Here is an 18,427-nt window from a genome sequence, read left to right as displayed (position 1 = left end):
GGATGTATATTATATATGTATGTATTCTATATATATATTAGTATGTATGTATATATGTATGTATGTATATATATATGTATGTATGTATATATATATATATGTATGTATGATATATATATATGTATGTATGTATATATATGTATGTGTATGTAATATATATATGTATATATATATGTATATATATATGTATATATATAGTATATATATATATGTATATATATATATGTATATATAATATATGTATATATAGGTATATATATGTATATATATATATATATATATATATATGTATATATATGTATATATATATATATATGTATCTATATGTATATATCTATATATATATATATATGTTGTTAATTTATGTCTTGTTGTTGTATTATCTTATATGTCTGTCTGTATTATGTATGTATGTCTGTTATGTATGTTGTATTATCTCTGTATGTATGTATGTATGTATATATATGATGTATGTTTGTAGGTAATATAATATATATGTATGTATATATGTATTTATGTATGTATATATGTATAATGTATGTATATGTATGTATATGTGTATATCTATAATATATAATATATATGTGTGTATATATATGTATATATATATATGTGTGTGTATATATATGTATATATATATATGGTGTGTATATATATGTATGTATGTATATATGTATGTCTGTATATATATATATATATATATATATATATATATATATATATATATATATATATATATATTATATATATATGTGTGTATATATATGTATATATATATATGTGTGTGTATATATATGTATGTATGTATTTGCTCTTACTACAGGCGAGTTACAGGAAGAGGCAGCTGCCTGTGAGACAGTATTTGTGTGAAGGGACTCACAGCAGCACTCGCTGCTTTCCCAGGACAGTCACTCCAAAAGGATGGTTACTTTCACAAGAAGTCACCAATAACCCTGAATAAAATCACTAGATTTTTCTGTAGTCACTTTTTTGAACCAAGGTCGCTGAATGGGTCTGAAAAGTCACTAAATATAGCGAGAAAGTTGCTAAATTGGCAGCAGTGACCAGGTGTTTTCCTCAGATTAAAGGTATTCCAGCCGCTGGCCTTCCTCTTTGCCTGACAAAGATTGCAGCGAGCGTAATTTGTGTTGCTTTTTGAAAAGTGGAGCCATACTTATGACCGCTTTCTATCAACCATGCTTGCTTTGTTTACTGGACCAGCGGCAGCTGACTTGCATGCTGTGTTCATGCATGGAATAATCGCCCCCTCTTCCACCCCCGTCACAATGAAGTATGTAGGCATCGAAACATGGTACCATTTGATTTTACATGACTCGATACTCAGGACTATAGATGGGATTATGTTGGTGCCTATAAAAGTACAGAATTTGGTACCCAGCCCTAGCTCTGCCCCGTAGTCACGCAACACGCTCTTGTTTAACGACAGCTCAAACGCCTTCTCCACCTCTCCTCTCGCTTAAACGTTTACACTAAAGATGAACTTAAGCCAGATGTACTAACAATGCTGGAGAGTGATAAGATTACAGATATTGTTACAGAAAAGAGTCTGTTTCAGGTTACTCATAAGTTCTTTATTTTGTTAGGTTCAAGTGAAGTATATGTTATTTTGTTGTAGGCAGGAAACTGGATTTGTTATAGTTTACCTTTAAAGCTGTATACAGTATGTTGTTGTATAATGGTATTGGTCATCTGAGAATAAAAAATCATCAAGTTAATACTGTAACTAATATATACCTATGTTTTTCATAAATATTTCAACCCAGTAGATGAAAATGGGTCAGTTTCTAACTCCCAGGTCTTTTTTTTTCTCCCCAGTCCAGCACTGAGTACTTTTGCTTTTAAAGTATTACTGCACTAGTGCTATATTTTCAGCTGTGTTATTGTTCATTTTCTAAGAGGAAAGGAGAATAATTGACTTTTACATAAACTGTCATGTTTTCACTTTTGTACTCCGTTTATATTTAATTAAAAATATTAACATATGCACTAGTATACTATTGCTGTTCATATGGACAAAATGTAACAGCGTACAAAATAAATCAATATCAAAACTTTTAAATCAATATCAAATTGGGTTGATATTGAATCAAATTGTGACTCAAAGAATCAAAGAATCAACCCAGCCCTACTTAAATGGCTTACGCTCATAACTTCATTAAACTGAACTTGAAAAAATCGTTTTATAAGTAGAACCATGACTATTAACTTGCCTACAAGTTTGTTGGTTTTATGATGATAAAGTTAACCACTATGTAATTCAAATGGGAAAATGATCTATGTTACCTTTAGGAAAACTAACAAAGACTTGTCTTCAAAACATAGATTTAACCTTTTGTTGTTCTGCTTAGGTAACAAGGGCGTTTTCTTTCACTAAGACCCCCAAACGTGTGATCCAGAGGGCGTTCTTGGCCAACACCACGCCAGATGAGAAAAGCCAAAGGCTGAGCTGTGAGAATCAGCTTTGCAACAGCTCGACGTTGGCTGTAAGTATTTGTATGATTCTATCAAACAGAATATTAGCTTGATACTGAAGTACTAGCGTGAGTTCTGCTCATGGTTTGTCATTTATTTACATATGGATAAAGTTCTGATGTAATGTTTAAATTGACTTAATTTGGAGCAAAGCAGTCACTTTAGCCCTATTCGCACAGGATTAGTTTGAACTAGGGTCCTCATGTAATAAATAATCCCCCTACTTCAACTTTTTGTGTGGCGCATTCACACAGGATAAACAAAGTCTGAGATTTTCTGAAATTTACGGACATCTCTGCTGCTTATTGCGCATGTGAGTGGCTGTGTAATAGAAGCAGTGCATACAATACTCCGCTTATAAGCGTCACTGAGCTATCTTTTCTCTAAAGTCAGCGGTAGATTTTGAGTCGTCAAACTAGGGCTGGACGATAATTCAATAACAATATATATCAATCGATAGATGTGTGGCGCAATAGGAAAAAAAAGGGTTGATTAAAAGTTCGATAGACAGTTTTCCTTCCTTCCTTTCAGCCTATCATATTAGTTGATGTTACAGTCACTACTTCCTCTCGACCAATCGTAATCGCGGACCCAGGCACGCCGTCACAAAGCGCCACCCTCTCAAACCACAACACAAAACATGTGAATATGTCGCAGCAAGGAGCGGCGGAGGAAACGGTCCCAAAACGGGGCTTTACTAGTTCCCCAGCCTGACAGAAATAAACCACAGTGATTTGTAACACTTGCAAGGAACCGGTAAAAACAAAGTCTGGTAACGCAACCAACTTGTTTCATCACGTAAGCCGCTCACACCCGCAGCAGCGCGAGCTGTGTTAGCCCCGCCGCCGCTCCGTGTCATGTTCTTTGGAATCTTCTGGAACATCTTCCAAAACAAAGCAGGTATATCAAGCTAAACTGGGCTCCCTTCTTTGTGATAAAATGAAAAAGGTCCAAGCGGCATAAGGACATCACGCATGCGGTAACATGCTTCATAGTGATGGATATGCTGCTGTTGTCTGCAGTTGAAAAACCTGGCTTCAAACAATTACTCGCCACTGTTGGTCCGCGATATAAAGTTCCGGGACGCACGTTTTTCTCTAACAGCGCTCCCTAAATTGTGCAACTATTGCCAGTAATCAGTGCAAAATGTGCTGCAATCTGTGTCTTTCCACGCCACAACCTCGGACCTCAGCCCTGCATCAGCCTCTCAATTATGAAACCTGAGAAGTAACTAGTGTACTATTCCCACCTAAATAGGCTATTTTATTTATTTATTTGGTATATTTATTTTGGTCATTTTACTGGTCACTCTAGTTTATTCTTTGTCAGTATTTAATAACATAACTTAGATCTCTTAAGTTATTTTTCTTAAAAAAAATTCTGTTATGGTTAAGAAAGTTGGTTATATAAAGATTTAATTGGAATTCTGTGTTTGTTTTAGCAATATCATAAAATGTCCAGGCAGAGCTGCACATAAAATATGGTTTTAAATATTTTCAATAATTATCGATATCGATCAATATGCACATTTTTTTTTATCGATAAGCTTTTTTTTCTATATTGTCCAGCCCTACGTCGAACAGAATCTGTTCTCCTGTCTATTGCACTTTTCAACAAGAGCTAGACCTCGAGCTGTTGTTGTATTTTACAGACAGCAAGAGCCACTTATTGTCTGTTCCCATAAGTAATACGTACTCCACCATCCTCGCCGACAAAGAACAGGAAAAGTCGCATTTTCCGACGAGACGACCTATTCCAAAACAAGACCGCATGGGCCAATGTTTTGTTGTTGCCAAAACCAGCTTCCTAATGTAGCTTCTTTTTTTTTTTCTTTTTTTACAATATTTGCCGTTGACACATTTTAAGAAAGGCACTGCTAAGAAGACAGAGGGTCATGGATCAAACTACATGTCAGCTGTGAGACAGTTATTCTTCCTGCTGATATTCGCCTTGTTGATGATGTGTGCTGGACATCTACAGTTCCACCTTCAACAACGGAATATCTCAGCAGTGATAATTCATTGGTTTCCCCGAACACACTATTTCAAAATCTTTCACTGGATTTTTCAATTCACAGAATTTTTCTTCTTTATTCAAGTGATGCTCCAAAAGAAAAAAAACATGGCACCCATTTTTCATGAGTTTCAAATCTACAAAATTGCTTCAATGCTCCAAACGAAAAAGAAAAAGTCCCTCCTGGGCCTGTTACTCACCTCATCAGAAGTGTTTTTCTTCTGTTGCTATTTCTGTGGAAAGTATTGTCAGAATTGTATTGATAGGGAAAGTTTCAAAGCAGTAGCTTCTCAGTCATGTGGCCCTCCTTCAGAACCATCTCTAAGCAGATAAAATCTCTGTATTTGGACAGCTCAACAGAAAAGGGATAGACCCAACTGCTGTTGCTTTCACTATTGTGAGTGAGCTCCAAGGTTTTTGAATGGGTGTCAGGGGTTTCACTCTGAACAAAGGGCTGAAAAAAAGCAGGTGGTTGAAAATGGAACCTCTCCTGTTGTTGATTCTTTGCTAAAGCAGAAAGCTTTTTTTGAATCTCTATTTAAACACAATCTGAGAGTGTATGCACATTGAGATTTTGTCTAAATTATACAACATTCAAAGGTTTGATCCATGACCTGGGTCCATGCAGCTGTTCCATGAGGTTTGTGCTTCATGAAAGAATGAAGGTCAAACCTCAGCAGGTCTGACAGAACAACAGTGTGGGTCTGAGAAGATGCAATACCAGCAAAGTCCTCTGCAGCTCACAAGCAAAACATAAAAACAAACTTTCTCACAAACTCAAAGGAAATACAAAATATATATTTAACCATGTATTTATGTTCAGGAACGTCATTGTCCTTTGGGTTTCAAATTAAGCTATTTAAGTGTTTGTATTTTCTTAGGCTTTCTTGTATTATCAGTTATATATTTTCTTTAGTTGTGCGTCAAAGGAATGGATGTGCCTGCTATGTTGTCAAGACCAGGGGCCCGTTCTTCGTACGTCGCTAACTCAGTTAGCAGGATTTCATTGTTGACGATTTGGCATGATCTTGGATCGTTTGGTTCTTCGAAACTCATCCCGGACTTGCTGTCATAGCAACAGGTGCGCTAAATTAAGCGTGCTCGCGAGCAGGCTTATTTCATGTAAACAGGATTAGATCGCAGCTGTATAAGCGGAGGAGATAGGGAAGTCTGTCCAGCCAGTGCACTTGGACCACCTAGTGGCAGAAGACGGAACAGAATTGTGGAACACCATTTTTTAATGTTTAATAAAGGACGAAACAAATAATGCTTAGTTCCTGTCATTTTATTTAAACAATTATTTATAAAGAAAAGCCAGCAAGTCATATTTTGTCTGCAATAAGAGATAGTTATGTAAAGTCAGCAATACTACAAATGGTGTTTTAGAACTTTCTCTGAAGGTCCTTTTGAAGCAACTTGATCTCTAGTGCAATGTTTCTCTTTTTCACATTGTGGAGTTCAATTTGTGTGTGTTTTTTTTTTTTTTTCAGGTCAAAATACAAATTTTTTGTTGAAGAAGCCGTTTATATAGGGAACGGATGGCACCCTGTGTCATTTTGTAAAAAAAACAACAAAAAAAACAAAAGGGTGATACATGCCTCATGCAACAAATGTAAAAATAACCCATTTTTTCCCAGCCTTCTTATTGGTGGCTGTTATAAACAGACAAACATATCATTCAACAGTGGCTTTTAAAAAAGAGGAGGAAGTTGCTTTTTAAAATACAGTTTAAAACTTAAAGGCTTCCATTTTGTAGAATATTCTTGTACTTCACTTTTTCCCCATGTTCTAGTGGCTCCCGTGGAGGCTCTGACATAAAAGAACAAAATAAATATGAAATTATTAAAATGCAAAAATTCATACTGTAGAAAGTGATAGAAACATCTACCTTGGACAGTATTTACGCATGTAGTTTGTCTATTTTTTGCCAGCCCTCTCTCCTGGCTTTAGCAGACTTTGAGGTGTTACCTGTCGTTTTAATTAATGACTCAAATTCGGCATAACCTTCCATTAAAAGCTCGTGTTCTGCTTGGGAGAAAAACTGTGGGCGTTCTTTGGCCATGCTGAACAGCCAATAGCAGCGTTGCTGATCATTGTTTCTACTATCGATACATTTCCCCTTTTAAACAAATGCATGAACGCGCAGTTATCTCAGATAACTCAATCCAGCCATACTAATCATAAACAACAGGTGTGTTCGAAGAACCCAATTAGCCGGATCATGATTAGCCGGATGAAATCATCTTGGATGTCTCATTTGATCTTGGATGTTTTAAGCAACGTACGAAGAACGGACCCCAGGGCCTAAATGAAACCTTTGTTTTGCTTTTAAGGTGCATTGATAGATTATGACATAACTAGAGCTGTTGTGGGAAGGCCCTAAACTACAGAGGACAAGCCTTTCAAAGATTTGTCACATTTGAGCAATGAAGCTGTTTAAACATTATGGGAGCAAAAGCTCATTGATAGTAGGCACGTTTTATCTGTCTTGTGCCATATTGGCCAGGTTATTTGTGTACAGGAGAACTGGTTCTCAAACACTATCTGGTAAAATAAAAGTGACACTTGGTTGTCTGAATGTATAACATATTTTACATTAGGAGAATGTACATAAATGATTCAGGATGCAGACTGCCTCTGTCAATAGAGGCAGTGTGTTGCCTGGAATATTATTGGAAAACCGATTCTCTGGCACCCATCTGAACTGCTAAAATGCACTCACAGGCAACTTTTGTAGATACACCTGTTCACTTTTCTTAGAGAGCTCAACTCAGACCATCTAGGCAGCAGAATATTCAGAAAATTGTGTGTATTTTTTCACTAAATCTAGTAAAGACCAACCTCTAAGGCTTCATTCGTGCAAAGGCGAACTCGTTTGGGTGGTATGTTGACAAGCTATAGACTAAAACTGTTTAAAGATGTTTGTATTTTACAGTTTTAATATTTTGTTGGACTTGTTTGATCATTGCTAATATATTATATTTTGTTGTTTTTATATCACACTGTATGCTCCATGTGTCTTCCCTTCTGTCGTGTGCTTCAGATGCCTCGTTCTGCATCCACCTTCTGTCTGAATGAATCTGCCAAAAACAGTACGGTAGTCCAGCGGTCTAACTCTCTGGACCACCCCCCTGTCAAAACCAGAATCCCTGTGTGTATTCGTACCCCCTGTACCCCACCAAAAAGACCGTCCTCCAGCACCGTATCAGAATCCACCAAAGGCCCTGACCTCAAATACAGTACGTACATCCTGGAATACAAGTCCACCTCTCATCCTGCCCCAGTGATGCCACCCATTTCAACCCCACCCAGTCCGCAGAAACCTACTGTAACACAACCTGTTCATAGCTTCATTCAGCCTAAAAATATCCACCTGAAGCCTGTCCAGGATATCTCCAGACCTCTTACCTCAGGAAAGTTTCAGCAAAGAGCCCCGGCTCCTCAGTCTGTTAGCATAAAAAACAGAATCTTGTCTGAGTCATGCAGGGATCCTCAAGAGGAGCGATACAGTGCTGTACTGACCAGTCGCAGAGAGACTCTGATCTAAACCAGCGCTGAGTCCTGGAGTCCCATGTGAGCAAAGCTTAACTGTTGTCTTGGTTTCTTCTGAGGGTTCTTCTAAAGTAGAATTTAACTTCACTCAATGTGGTGTGCTCTACATTTGACATTAAATAAACAAATGACACTGGTGAAGTTTTAGACCCAAATCAACTCCTTAGAAGCTTAGACCCAGCTGCAATAGGAATTCCGTATAAGGATCCCTGAGCAAATAACATTATCAGTGGATGTTTTCAAGAAGTGCGTGAAAACTTTCATAGATGCAGAGGTGGGGCGAGGATTTTAAGAGTTGATTTGGAAGTATCCAGTCAATCTATCTGGGCCTCTAACTGGTGGTGGTGTTAATGATCACAATGTGGTTGGTAAAAGTTGGCTGTATACAAAAACATGTGATTGAATCTAATCAGAAAAAGGTTTAGGACAAGCTTAAAATCGATCAGATTTTAAGCTTCCCAGCATCTTTCCAACATGATGGAAACAAAGCTCTTCAAGACCATGCTGTGTGGATTAAATAGAAGACTTTTAGCACATATCATTCAGTATTTTCTATATATTAATAAAGATACAAATAATGGGACAAATATCTTTATTTTGCTAATTACTGTTAAACCAATGAGTAGTTGGCAAGTCAGTTGGCAATATAAAAACCTTGTGTAGTAAAACAGCAGACAAAATAGTGCTTCACTGTTGTAGAAACGTTTTCCCATAAGGGTTTTTAAGGTTTGTGGAGCTACTTTACTTTGTAGCCACCACTCTTTGGCACAGTCTGGTGACCTGACAACATCCTATAACTTTTCCTGCTCATCTGCCTTACAGGCAAAACAAGTGTGTGCTGTAGCTTTTGGCCTCTGCTGGATGTTATTTGTTATATTAAATAACTGCAGGGGAGGGGCTGTCTGTAGCGCTGCTATACCTAAGCCTGGGCTAAACTGGGAAGATAACGATTTAGTCTGTTAGTTTTGTGAATCTTGTTTGTCAGTTGTATAATCTTACATAAATCTGCATATCAAAATGACTCTGAATAAATGGATAACATTGTTAGAACCACAACAATCCCACTCAATGGAGAAATTATTCTTGTAATAATGTTATAATATTTTAGTTGTGGTAGGAATTATTATTCTCCTTTGCTAAGTAAAAATAAATATGCCATGTTGAACGATTTTTATTTTCTTTTGAAATTTGATGTTAATACCATAATTCCCTAATATTCTTAACATGATCTTTATGAGAATCCCAGGCCGCGTCATTCCTAACACTAACAGTTCAGTAAACCTCTCCTGAGGCGTTTTTCCTGACTGTTTTGTCAAAACCTTTTGTAGGAATGTTTAAAAAAGTAGGTTGGTTTGTGGTTTATTCATAACTGTTAACTAGCATGCAAACATAGATTCTAATATTGATCACAATGTCTAGACATCAGATTTTCAAACCCAGTACTCTAATACTGATGAAACCTCTGTGTTTGTCGGGATTGAGTGGACCACAACTCCACATTTATTTTTTTTAGTGAAGGACTTCATTGATCTTAGCACTGAGGATGAAGTAGAATGTCCAAGTACTTCTACAATTTCTCTGCATAAAAATGTGAGTATTTAAAATTTAAGGACTGAACAAGGATGTCACATTTTAATGCTGTTTGTCATAACTGAACAGTCAACACAGAATGTTGCTATATGCCGCACACAGTGAGTTGCATAAGCACACGTATAACAAACAGATGAATGCTGAACAGTACTTTAAATATTGTTGCCATTTAGCAGCTGGAAATAATGTATGAATTTGCCAGATTTATAATTTATTAACATCAGTGAATACTCAAGCTTTTACAAACACATGTTGTTTATGTTTATATATATATATATATATATATATATATATATATATATATATATATATATAGAGATAGAGAGAGATACGATAGGATATATAATATAGAGATATAGATAGATATAGATACACACACACACACACATACATACATACATATATATATATATATATATATATATATATATATATATATATATATATATGTATGTGTGTGTGTGTGTATATATATATGTATATGTATATATGTATGTATATGTATATATGTATATATATGTATATGTATATGTATATATGTATATATATGTATATGTATATGTATATATGTATATGTATATATATATATATGTATATATATATGTATATATATATGTATATATGTATATATATATGTATATATATATATATATGTGGTATATATATGTACTGTTATATCTGTGTGTCTATATGTGTATTCTCTCTCTGTCTCATCTCTCTGTCTCTCTCTCTGTGTCTCTCGCTCTCTCTGTCTCTCTGTGTCTCTCTCTCTCTCTGTCTCTCTGTGTCTCTCTCTCTCTGTCTCTCTCTGTGGTCTCTCTGTGTCTCTCTGTCTCTGTGTCTCTCTCTCTCTCTGTCTCTCTCTCTGTGTGTGTCTATCTCTGTGTATCTCTGTGTATCTCTCTCTGTCCCCCCCTGTCCGCGTTTTTCCCCTTTTCGGGCCGATTCTTCAGTCGTGCGAGCATTTTTTGAATCGGGCCGAATTTCAGCTTGATCGTAGAGGGGGGGAGGAGGGGGGACTGGCTTCTCACGACTACCTCCCGATCAGGAATCGGACGATCGGTGAAAACATGTTTGAAATTCAGTCGGCTGTCGTGAGGTTTTCGTGAGCGCATCCTGCTGTTCAAGCAGAGCTACGAGGGGGCGCCCTCCCCTCCTCTCCGTCCCCGCCAGCGGAGGGAGGGAAGCGGGCGTCCCTGAAGCAACCTCCGGCCGGTGTTGGGGAGGGCGAGCCGTCAGGTCCGCGCAACGCGCTGGCCGCCTGTTTCGGCACTCCTCCGCGGTCCGGAACGTGCTGGCCGCCTGTTTCTGCACTCTTCCGCGGTCCGCAACGCGCTGGCCGCCTGTTTCGGCACTCCTCCGCGGTCCGCAACGCGCTGGCCGCCTGTTTCGGCACTCCTCCGCGGTCCGCGCAACGCGCTGGCCGCCTGTTTCGGCACTCCTCCGTCCTCTGCCGTGCCGCGCGGCCGCCGATGCGTCTCGTCTCTCCTCTCTCTCCCCTCCGTTCCCCCGACGCCCGGTGCCTCCTGCGGGCCTCGCCAGAGCTGGGCTCGAACCCCTGCTCTGGGTCCCTGTCACCTACCGCCGCTCGCCTGCCTCTGCCACCACAGCGAGCGGTCCCAGAGGGGACACGACGTACAGTGTGAGCAGTCCGGTCTCGTCCGAGCGTCGCGCCGCACAGATCGTGAGTGGTGAACTTTTTAAACCCTGCGGTTCCGTCGCACAGTTTGAGATGTAGATAAGTACCACGACTGAAAAACTCGTACAGTGTACGCCCGGCTTTAGGAAAGTTTTCAGTTAATTTTGTTTTCCTGTCAGTCTGTTCTTCTTGTCTGTTTTCTTTTCTTTTTTTTTTTTTTCGCGTTCAGATTGCAGCCTGACTGTCTAAAAAAGTATGGAATTTTGACACTTGATAAATGTAAAGGAACTTGGGTAATTGAGCTTTGTTTTTGTAAGTTGTTTAGTTGATGTAATGCCAGGTGAGTTAAAGAACTAGTTGTTTCCTTCTCCTCTGTGTTGCTTCTTGTCTCCTGTTTGCTGGTCCATTGTTTGACAACTAACACTGACAGAGGCCACATGAGCAGCACACTCATATTAATACCATGACGAACAATAGCTAATAGTATCTGTATTATTCTGAAGAAATCTCCAGGCATGAACTGTTTTTTTTTTTTTTTGTTTCTGTGGACTCATTCTTTACATGTAACACATTTTGCTACTCTACATCTTTTAACAGCAAATACAGGAAAAAGATTTTTTAAACTTGTTTTATGAATGTGTTCCTATTCATTTGACTTTTCCTCTGTTTGCAGGCTCACCACTCTCCCTCCATGATCAATCTGCCAACTATGTTTGAGAGGAAGTACCACACATTCACCCGGTCAACCACCCACCTCTTCTGATGTTTTGCAGGATTTTAAACCAACTTCGTCTACCAGCAAGATAAACTCTAAGAACTTTGCCTATATAGTTAAATCCAGCATTGATGCAGGGCCAACCTTTCCATGTTGCCCAATCTGAAGCTCTAAATGGTCTTTCGCGTTCAGGAAATGGCATTTGATAGTGTTTTGGAGGCAAACTTGGCGGTAGGGACATACTGCTATTTGCCAGTATCAGAATTGTCCCGTTTTCAGTGTTGTCGGGAGCAAAATAGGAGGAGAACATAAAAACAGTTGTTCATCATCCTGATGACGATTTTGAAGCATAGCCCATCGATGTGGCTTGCAATAACTTCAAGCTGTTATGGTGTTTTGTCATGCAGAGGGCTGCCGGTGAGGGACAGCAAAGACTGGTAAGGTAACTGCACAATTAAAAAAGAAATGAAGGAGACTCTTTTTGTTACTTTTTACTGATGCCCTACATTAACACGGACCACCTCTGTTTATCTGGTCGGTTTCTTGTTGGATATCCTCCATTGCTAGCATCATTTGCTTCGTTTAGTGACGTGTTGACAATAACTGTAACACAGGAGTACATATTTGTTCAGGACCTGTCACTGGATGTCTCTGGAATCTGATCATTTTAGTTTGCTAATGTAATATTAATTTCAAAGATGATGCTTTTCTATTTAGCATTACAAAGTTTAGTCAAAGTTCCTCTCACTGACATTTTAAAGTACCTTTTTTTTTGTGACAAACGTCTATTAACTGACATTTTATTTTTAGTGGGGGAAATGTGTTTTTATCTTTAAAGCTGTTTTATTTCGCCTATCTTCTTCTTGTAAACTTATTGTAGTTTACAGCTTTTATAAAGCTATATTAACACTTCACGGTATTGGGAAGAATAAAGCATATTACTCTTCTTCCATGTGTGACTATTATCATCTGCAGTGGAATGCATGGAAAGGGTTGTTATACCAGTGTACATATTTCTTATCAGTAATTTGACTGTGGCCAATCTTTTTCTTGCTATTTATCTTAAGTTCAATTTTGTCTGTCATTTCTTTTTACTGTTTAATTTGTCATTAGTTACTTTATCTCCATATTAAATGCACTTAAACATGGCTTATTCCATTTTGTGTATGTCTTTTGTAACCAGGCCATGAAAAGAAATATTGGTAACTTGTTGAGGGTGTGCTGACTATATATGGAGAATCACTGGTGTGGAAATAAATCTTTCCCCTCTTCCTTGCTGGAAAAGGGTTTTTAAATGTTTGTGTGCTGGAATTATGAATACACATGGTAAAAAGTTGGTTTATAAAGCAGAAACGTTTAGTTGATCTTAACATAACAGATGGGTCCATTGAGCCATACTATGATTACTGTTAAAATTCAGTAAAGTTTAATTTAGGCAAAGTTGGCTAAGCATAATTGGTTCTGATTTGGTGCGTGTCAATCATGCCCTCTGTTCTGGTGTCCAAATAATTCAGTTATATATTTTTGTCCAAGGAACATTATTCCAGAAACATTTTTCAAACCGTTTTGAAGGATTTTCTTCACTTTAAAATGTTTTGTTCTATTGATAAAATTTTCAATAATGTTAAAACTTCAGTCATCTGAACACCACGCCTGTCTAGTTCCTGTCCGTCTCCAGATCCTGCTCTGGCTGCCCCGGTCCATTCCCGTCAGCTACCTCCTGCACCCTACAACTCTGTCTGGTAAACTGACTCTGGCTCTCATCATCCACTACCCCCTGTTGCAATAAACTCTCAAAACCAGCTCTGTGTGTGCGTGCTGTGTCCAGGTTCATCCAAGACAAATTATGACAAGCCCGGCCAGGCACAGCCCGAAGAGGGGACATGGGTCTCCCTTCCAATACGTTCACCACCTGTAGGAGGGGCCAAACTGGTTGGGTGCGTTGTGAAATAGATGGCGGTTGAGGGTGGGGACCTTTGTGTTCCGATCCTCGGCTGCAGTAGCTGGTTCTTGGGACGTGGGAAGGAGCCAGAGCTAGTGCGCAAGAGCTAGCCAGAGCTAGTGCGCAAGAGCTAGCCAGAGCTAGTGCGCAAGAGCTAGCCAGAGCTAGTGCGCAAGAGCTAGCCAGAGCTAGTGCGCAAGAGCTAGCCAGAGCTAGTGCGCAAGAGCTAGCCAGAGCTAGTGCGCAAGAGCTAGCCAGAGCTAGTGCGCAAGAGCTAGCCAGAGCTAGTGCGCAAGAGCTAGCCAGAGCTAGTGCGCAAGAGCTAGCCAGAGCTAGTGCGCAAGAGCTAGCCAGAGCTAGTGCGCAAGAGCTAGCCAGAGCTAGTGGCGCAAGAGCTAGCCAGAGCTAGTGCGCAAGAGCTAGCCAGAGCTAGTGCGCAAGAGCTAGCCAGAGCTAGTGCGCAAGAGCTAGCCAGAGCTAGTGCGCAAGAGCTAGCCAGAGCTAGTGCGCAAGAGCTAGCCAGAGCTAGTGCGCAAGAGCTAGCCAGAGCTAGTGCGCAAGAGCTAGCCAGAGCTAGTGCGCAAGAGCTAGCCAGAGCTAGTGCGCAAGAGCTAGCCAGAGCTAGTGCGCAAGAGCTAGCCAGAGCTAGTGCGCAAGAGCTAGCCAGAGCTAGTGCGCAAGAGCTAGCCAGAGCTAGTGCGCAAGAGCTAGCCAGAGCTAGTGCGCAAGAGCTAGCCAGAGCTAGTGCGCAAGAGCTAGCCAGAGCTAGTGCGCAAGCTTGAGAGGTTCTGACTAGAGATTTTGGACTCACCTCGACGCATGGCTCTGGCTCTGGAACCAGTCTCCTTGAGAGGGGTTGGACATTCTTCCGCTCTGGAGTTGCCCCTGGTGATAGGCGTCGAGCTGGAGTGGGCATACTTGTTGCCCCTCATCTTGGTGCCTGTACGTTGGGGTTTACCCCAGTGAATGAGAGTGTGGCCTCCCTCTGCATACATGTGGGGGGACGGGTTCTGACTGTTAGTGCTTATGTGCCAAACAGCACTTCAAATTACCCACCCTTTTTGGAGTCCTTGGAGTGGGTACTGGAGAGTGCTCCTCCTGGGGACTCCCTTGTTTTGCTGGGGGACTTCAACACTCACATGGGCAATATGAGCGTTGAAGTCCCTGGAGGGGCGTGGTTGGGAGGAATGGCCCACCAGATCTGAACTCGAGTGGTGTTCTTTTGTTGGACTTCTGTGCTTGTCATGGATTGTCCATAACGAACACCATATTCAAGCATAAGGGTGTCCATAAGTGCTCTTTGCACCAGGACACCCGAGGCTGTAGTTCAATTATCGTTGTCGTTTCATCTGATCTGCAGCCGCATGTCTTGGACACTCGGGTGAAGAGAGGGGCGGAGCGCTCCACTGACCACTACCTGAGCTGGCTCTGATGGTGGGGGAGGAAGCCGATCAGACCTGGCAGGCCCAAATGTATTGTGAGGGTTTGCTGTGAATGTCTGGCAGAGTCCCCCGTGAGACGGAGCTTTAACTCCCACACTGAGTCTGAATGAACCATGTTCCGCGCCTCTATTGTTGAGGCGGCTAGTCGAAGCTGTGGCTGCAAGGTTGTCTGTGCATGTCGTGGCTGCAACCCTAGAGGGAAGCTGTCAAGCTGAAGGAGGAATGTTTTTGGGCTTTATTTGCCTGTGGGACTCCGGAAGCAGCTAATGTGTACTGATAGTCAAAGTGGCAGGCGACTTGGCTGGTCGCTGAGGCAAAAACTCGGGTGTGGGAAGACATCGTACGGAATTCTTTCTCCATGGCCTCTCCGGCTTCGAGGCGATTCTGGCGATTCCGATGGCGACCTTGCCTCTGTGGCAAGGCTCTGGGGGTGGATGAGATTTGCCCAGAGGACCTTAAGGCTCTGGATGTTGTGGGGCTGTGTTGGTTAACGTGACTCTGCAACATTGCATGGACATTGGGAGCAGTTCCCCTGGATTGGTAGACTGGGGTGGTGGTCCATCTATTTAAGAAGTGGGACTGGAGGGTGTGTTCCAACTACAGAGGAATCACCCTCTTAACCCTCCCTGGTAAGGTCTATTCCGGGGTCCTGGAAAGGAGGGTCCGTCGAATCCCCGATTCAGGAAGAGCAGTGTGGTTTTGTCCTGGCCGTGGAACACTGGATCAGCTCTACACCCTCAGCAGGATCCTGGAGGGTGCATGGGAGTTTGCCCAACCAGTCTACATGTGCTTTGTGGATCCGGAGGAGGCGTTGGACCGTGTCCTTTGGGGGGTCCTGTGGGGGGTACTCCTGTAGTATGGAGTACCGGGCCGTTTAATAAGGGCTGTTAGGTCTCTGTATGACTGGTGTCACAGCCTGGTCCGCATTGCCGGCAGTAAGTTTGACTCGTTTCCAGTGACAGTTGGAGTCCAACCGATTCTGTTCATAACTGTTATGGACAGAATTTCTAGGCGTAGCCAAGGTGTTGGGGGGGATTAATTTTGGTGGACATAGGATTGTGTCTTTGGTATTCGTGGATGATCCTATTTCATGGTCCTATTGGCTTCATCAGGGCATGATCTACAGCTCTCACTGGAGCAGTTCGCAGCAGTGCCTCCAAATCCGAGACCATGGTCTTGAGCCGGAAAAGGGTAGAGTGCCTTCTCCGGGTTGGGGAGGATGCGCGGCTCCTAGTGGAGGAGTTCAAGTATCTTGGGGTCTTGTTCACAAATGAGCGGAAGATGGTGCGGGAGATCAACAGGCAGATTGGTGCTGCATCTACTGTGAAGCAGGCGCTCTACTTGTCCGTTGTGGTGAAGAGAGAGCTGAGCCAAGTGGCCGAAATGAGTTTTCTCCATAGTGTGTCTGGGCTCTCTCTTAGAGACAGGGTGAGCAGTTTAGTCATCTGGGGAGGACTCAGAGTAGAGCCACTGCTACTCCACATCGAGAGGAGCCAATTGAGGTGGCTCGGGCATCTGGTTAGGATGCCTCCTGGACCCCTCCCTGGTGAGGTGTTCCGGGTGGGTTAGAGAAGACCCAGGACACGCTGGAAAGACTGTTTCTCGGCTGGCCTGGGAACGCCTTGGGATTCCCCCAGAGGAGCTGGCCCAAATGGCTGGGTAGAGGGACGTCTGGGCCTTTCTACTGAAGCTGCTACCCCCACGACCCCAATGAATGATTATAATTAGGTCTAAGGTAGATCATGGGCCATTGCATATGCGAAAGATCAGAAAAGCATGCATCTAAAAAACAAGCATTTCCAGTTATAGCAATCTGAAAAGTACAGCAGTTGTAAAGACTATTTCGTAAAACTAATGCATATCGTATATGTTCCTCCACAGTGCTTAGTTTCAACTTGGCTACACCTGTTTACTACTACATAACAGAATCGTCTGTTCTTTGCTGTTTTGTTGGTAGTTTTTATTAAGTTGCTTCTGTGAAGTGGGGGCTGGTACATTGTAAAACAATTCCTTGAATCCCTGTTAGAAAGACTGATTTGCTTAGCTCCCTTAAGGGAACTAATTTCTCCCTCATTTGATGTAGAAGTTTGTACAAAGGTTTTTATATTGCTTTAGACAAAAATGGGATCTCAACCAATTTTACATGCACCTCAGAACCCAGATTCAAGATTTTTATTGACTTATCGATCTTTATAATGACAAAGTTCTTTAAAGAAAGTCAATCTAATCATCAAACCATTACAAATGACTAGTGTTCTTCCGAAGGCAACATCTTGACTGAATTGACAATGGAAGTGTAATCTCACTGCAGGCACTGGAAGTGACCAGCAAAAGTATTCACCTTCTTTGGCATTTTTCATCTTAGACTTAAAATGGATTGTTTGAAACCTTTGTGGTTTTCAAATTTGCCAATCATGGTGTTTTCTGGCAAATGTCGAACGTCCTGCACGGTGTTGGGTTGTAAGCATAACCCCCAGCTGTGGACGTTGGGCCCTCATACCACCCTCATGGAGTCGTTTCTGACCGTTTGAACAGACACGTGCACATTTGTGCCCAGCTCCTCCTTGCACAAAGGTAGTGGTCCTGCTGCAGGGTTGTTGCCTTCCTATGGCCTTCTCCAATTCTCCTGATGTACCTTCTTGCCATAGCTCGCATTGATGTCATTCTAGATGAGCTGCACTACATGAGCCACTTGTCACCACCTACAGACCCACTCCTTTATTGTGGGTGTCTTGCCAATTGACTCTAGTTTCCACCTGTTGTCTATTCCATTTGCACAACAGCAGGTGAAATTGTCAATCAGTGCCGCTTCTTAAGTGGACAGTTTGATTTGACAGAAGTGTGATTTAGTTGGAGTTACATTGTGTCAGTGTTGGTCCTTGGTTAGCTGCCTACCTCCTGTATATGATAAGAAAGCATATACAGAGAACTGTACCGGTTCAGATATCGCCTGGTCAAACAAGGTCTGCAAGCCTTTCAAAGAAAACTAAACTTCACAATAAAATAGCCTGAACAAATCTTCTTACTGAATATGATAAAAA

At 41.2% G+C, this 18,427-nt stretch overlaps 1 protein-coding gene across 9 annotated transcripts in view; it reads left to right on the top strand.

The window, feature by feature from the left end:
* The window catches only part of ect2 (epithelial cell transforming 2), a 63,657-nt gene extending 50,360 nt beyond the window's left edge, over window positions 1-13,297 (top strand). For 6 of the 9 annotated variants that reach the window (XM_036141624.1, XM_036141626.1, XM_036141627.1 and 3 more), the window contains 3 exons: window positions 2,370-2,504; window positions 7,550-8,079; window positions 11,961-12,084. In XM_036141624.1, the coding sequence (XP_035997517.1) occupies window positions 2,370-2,504; window positions 7,550-8,053 (639 nt within the window). In that variant the 3' untranslated portion in view covers window positions 8,054-8,079; window positions 11,961-12,084. Of the gene's footprint in view, window positions 1-2,367; window positions 2,505-7,549; window positions 8,080-11,960 lie in introns of those variants that run through there. The other 3 variants (XM_036141629.1, XM_036141628.1, XR_004931730.1) reach the window with 2 other exon arrangements.
* Window positions 13,298-18,427: the final 5,130 nt, after the last annotated feature.

The sequence above is a fragment of the Fundulus heteroclitus genome, chromosome 9 (genome assembly GCF_011125445.2).
Source record: "Fundulus heteroclitus isolate FHET01 chromosome 9, MU-UCD_Fhet_4.1, whole genome shotgun sequence".
Lineage (NCBI taxonomy): Eukaryota > Metazoa > Chordata > Actinopteri > Cyprinodontiformes > Fundulidae > Fundulus > Fundulus heteroclitus.
The sequence above is the reverse complement of the archived record's forward strand: the minus strand, read 5'-3'. Positions and strand labels throughout refer to the sequence as shown.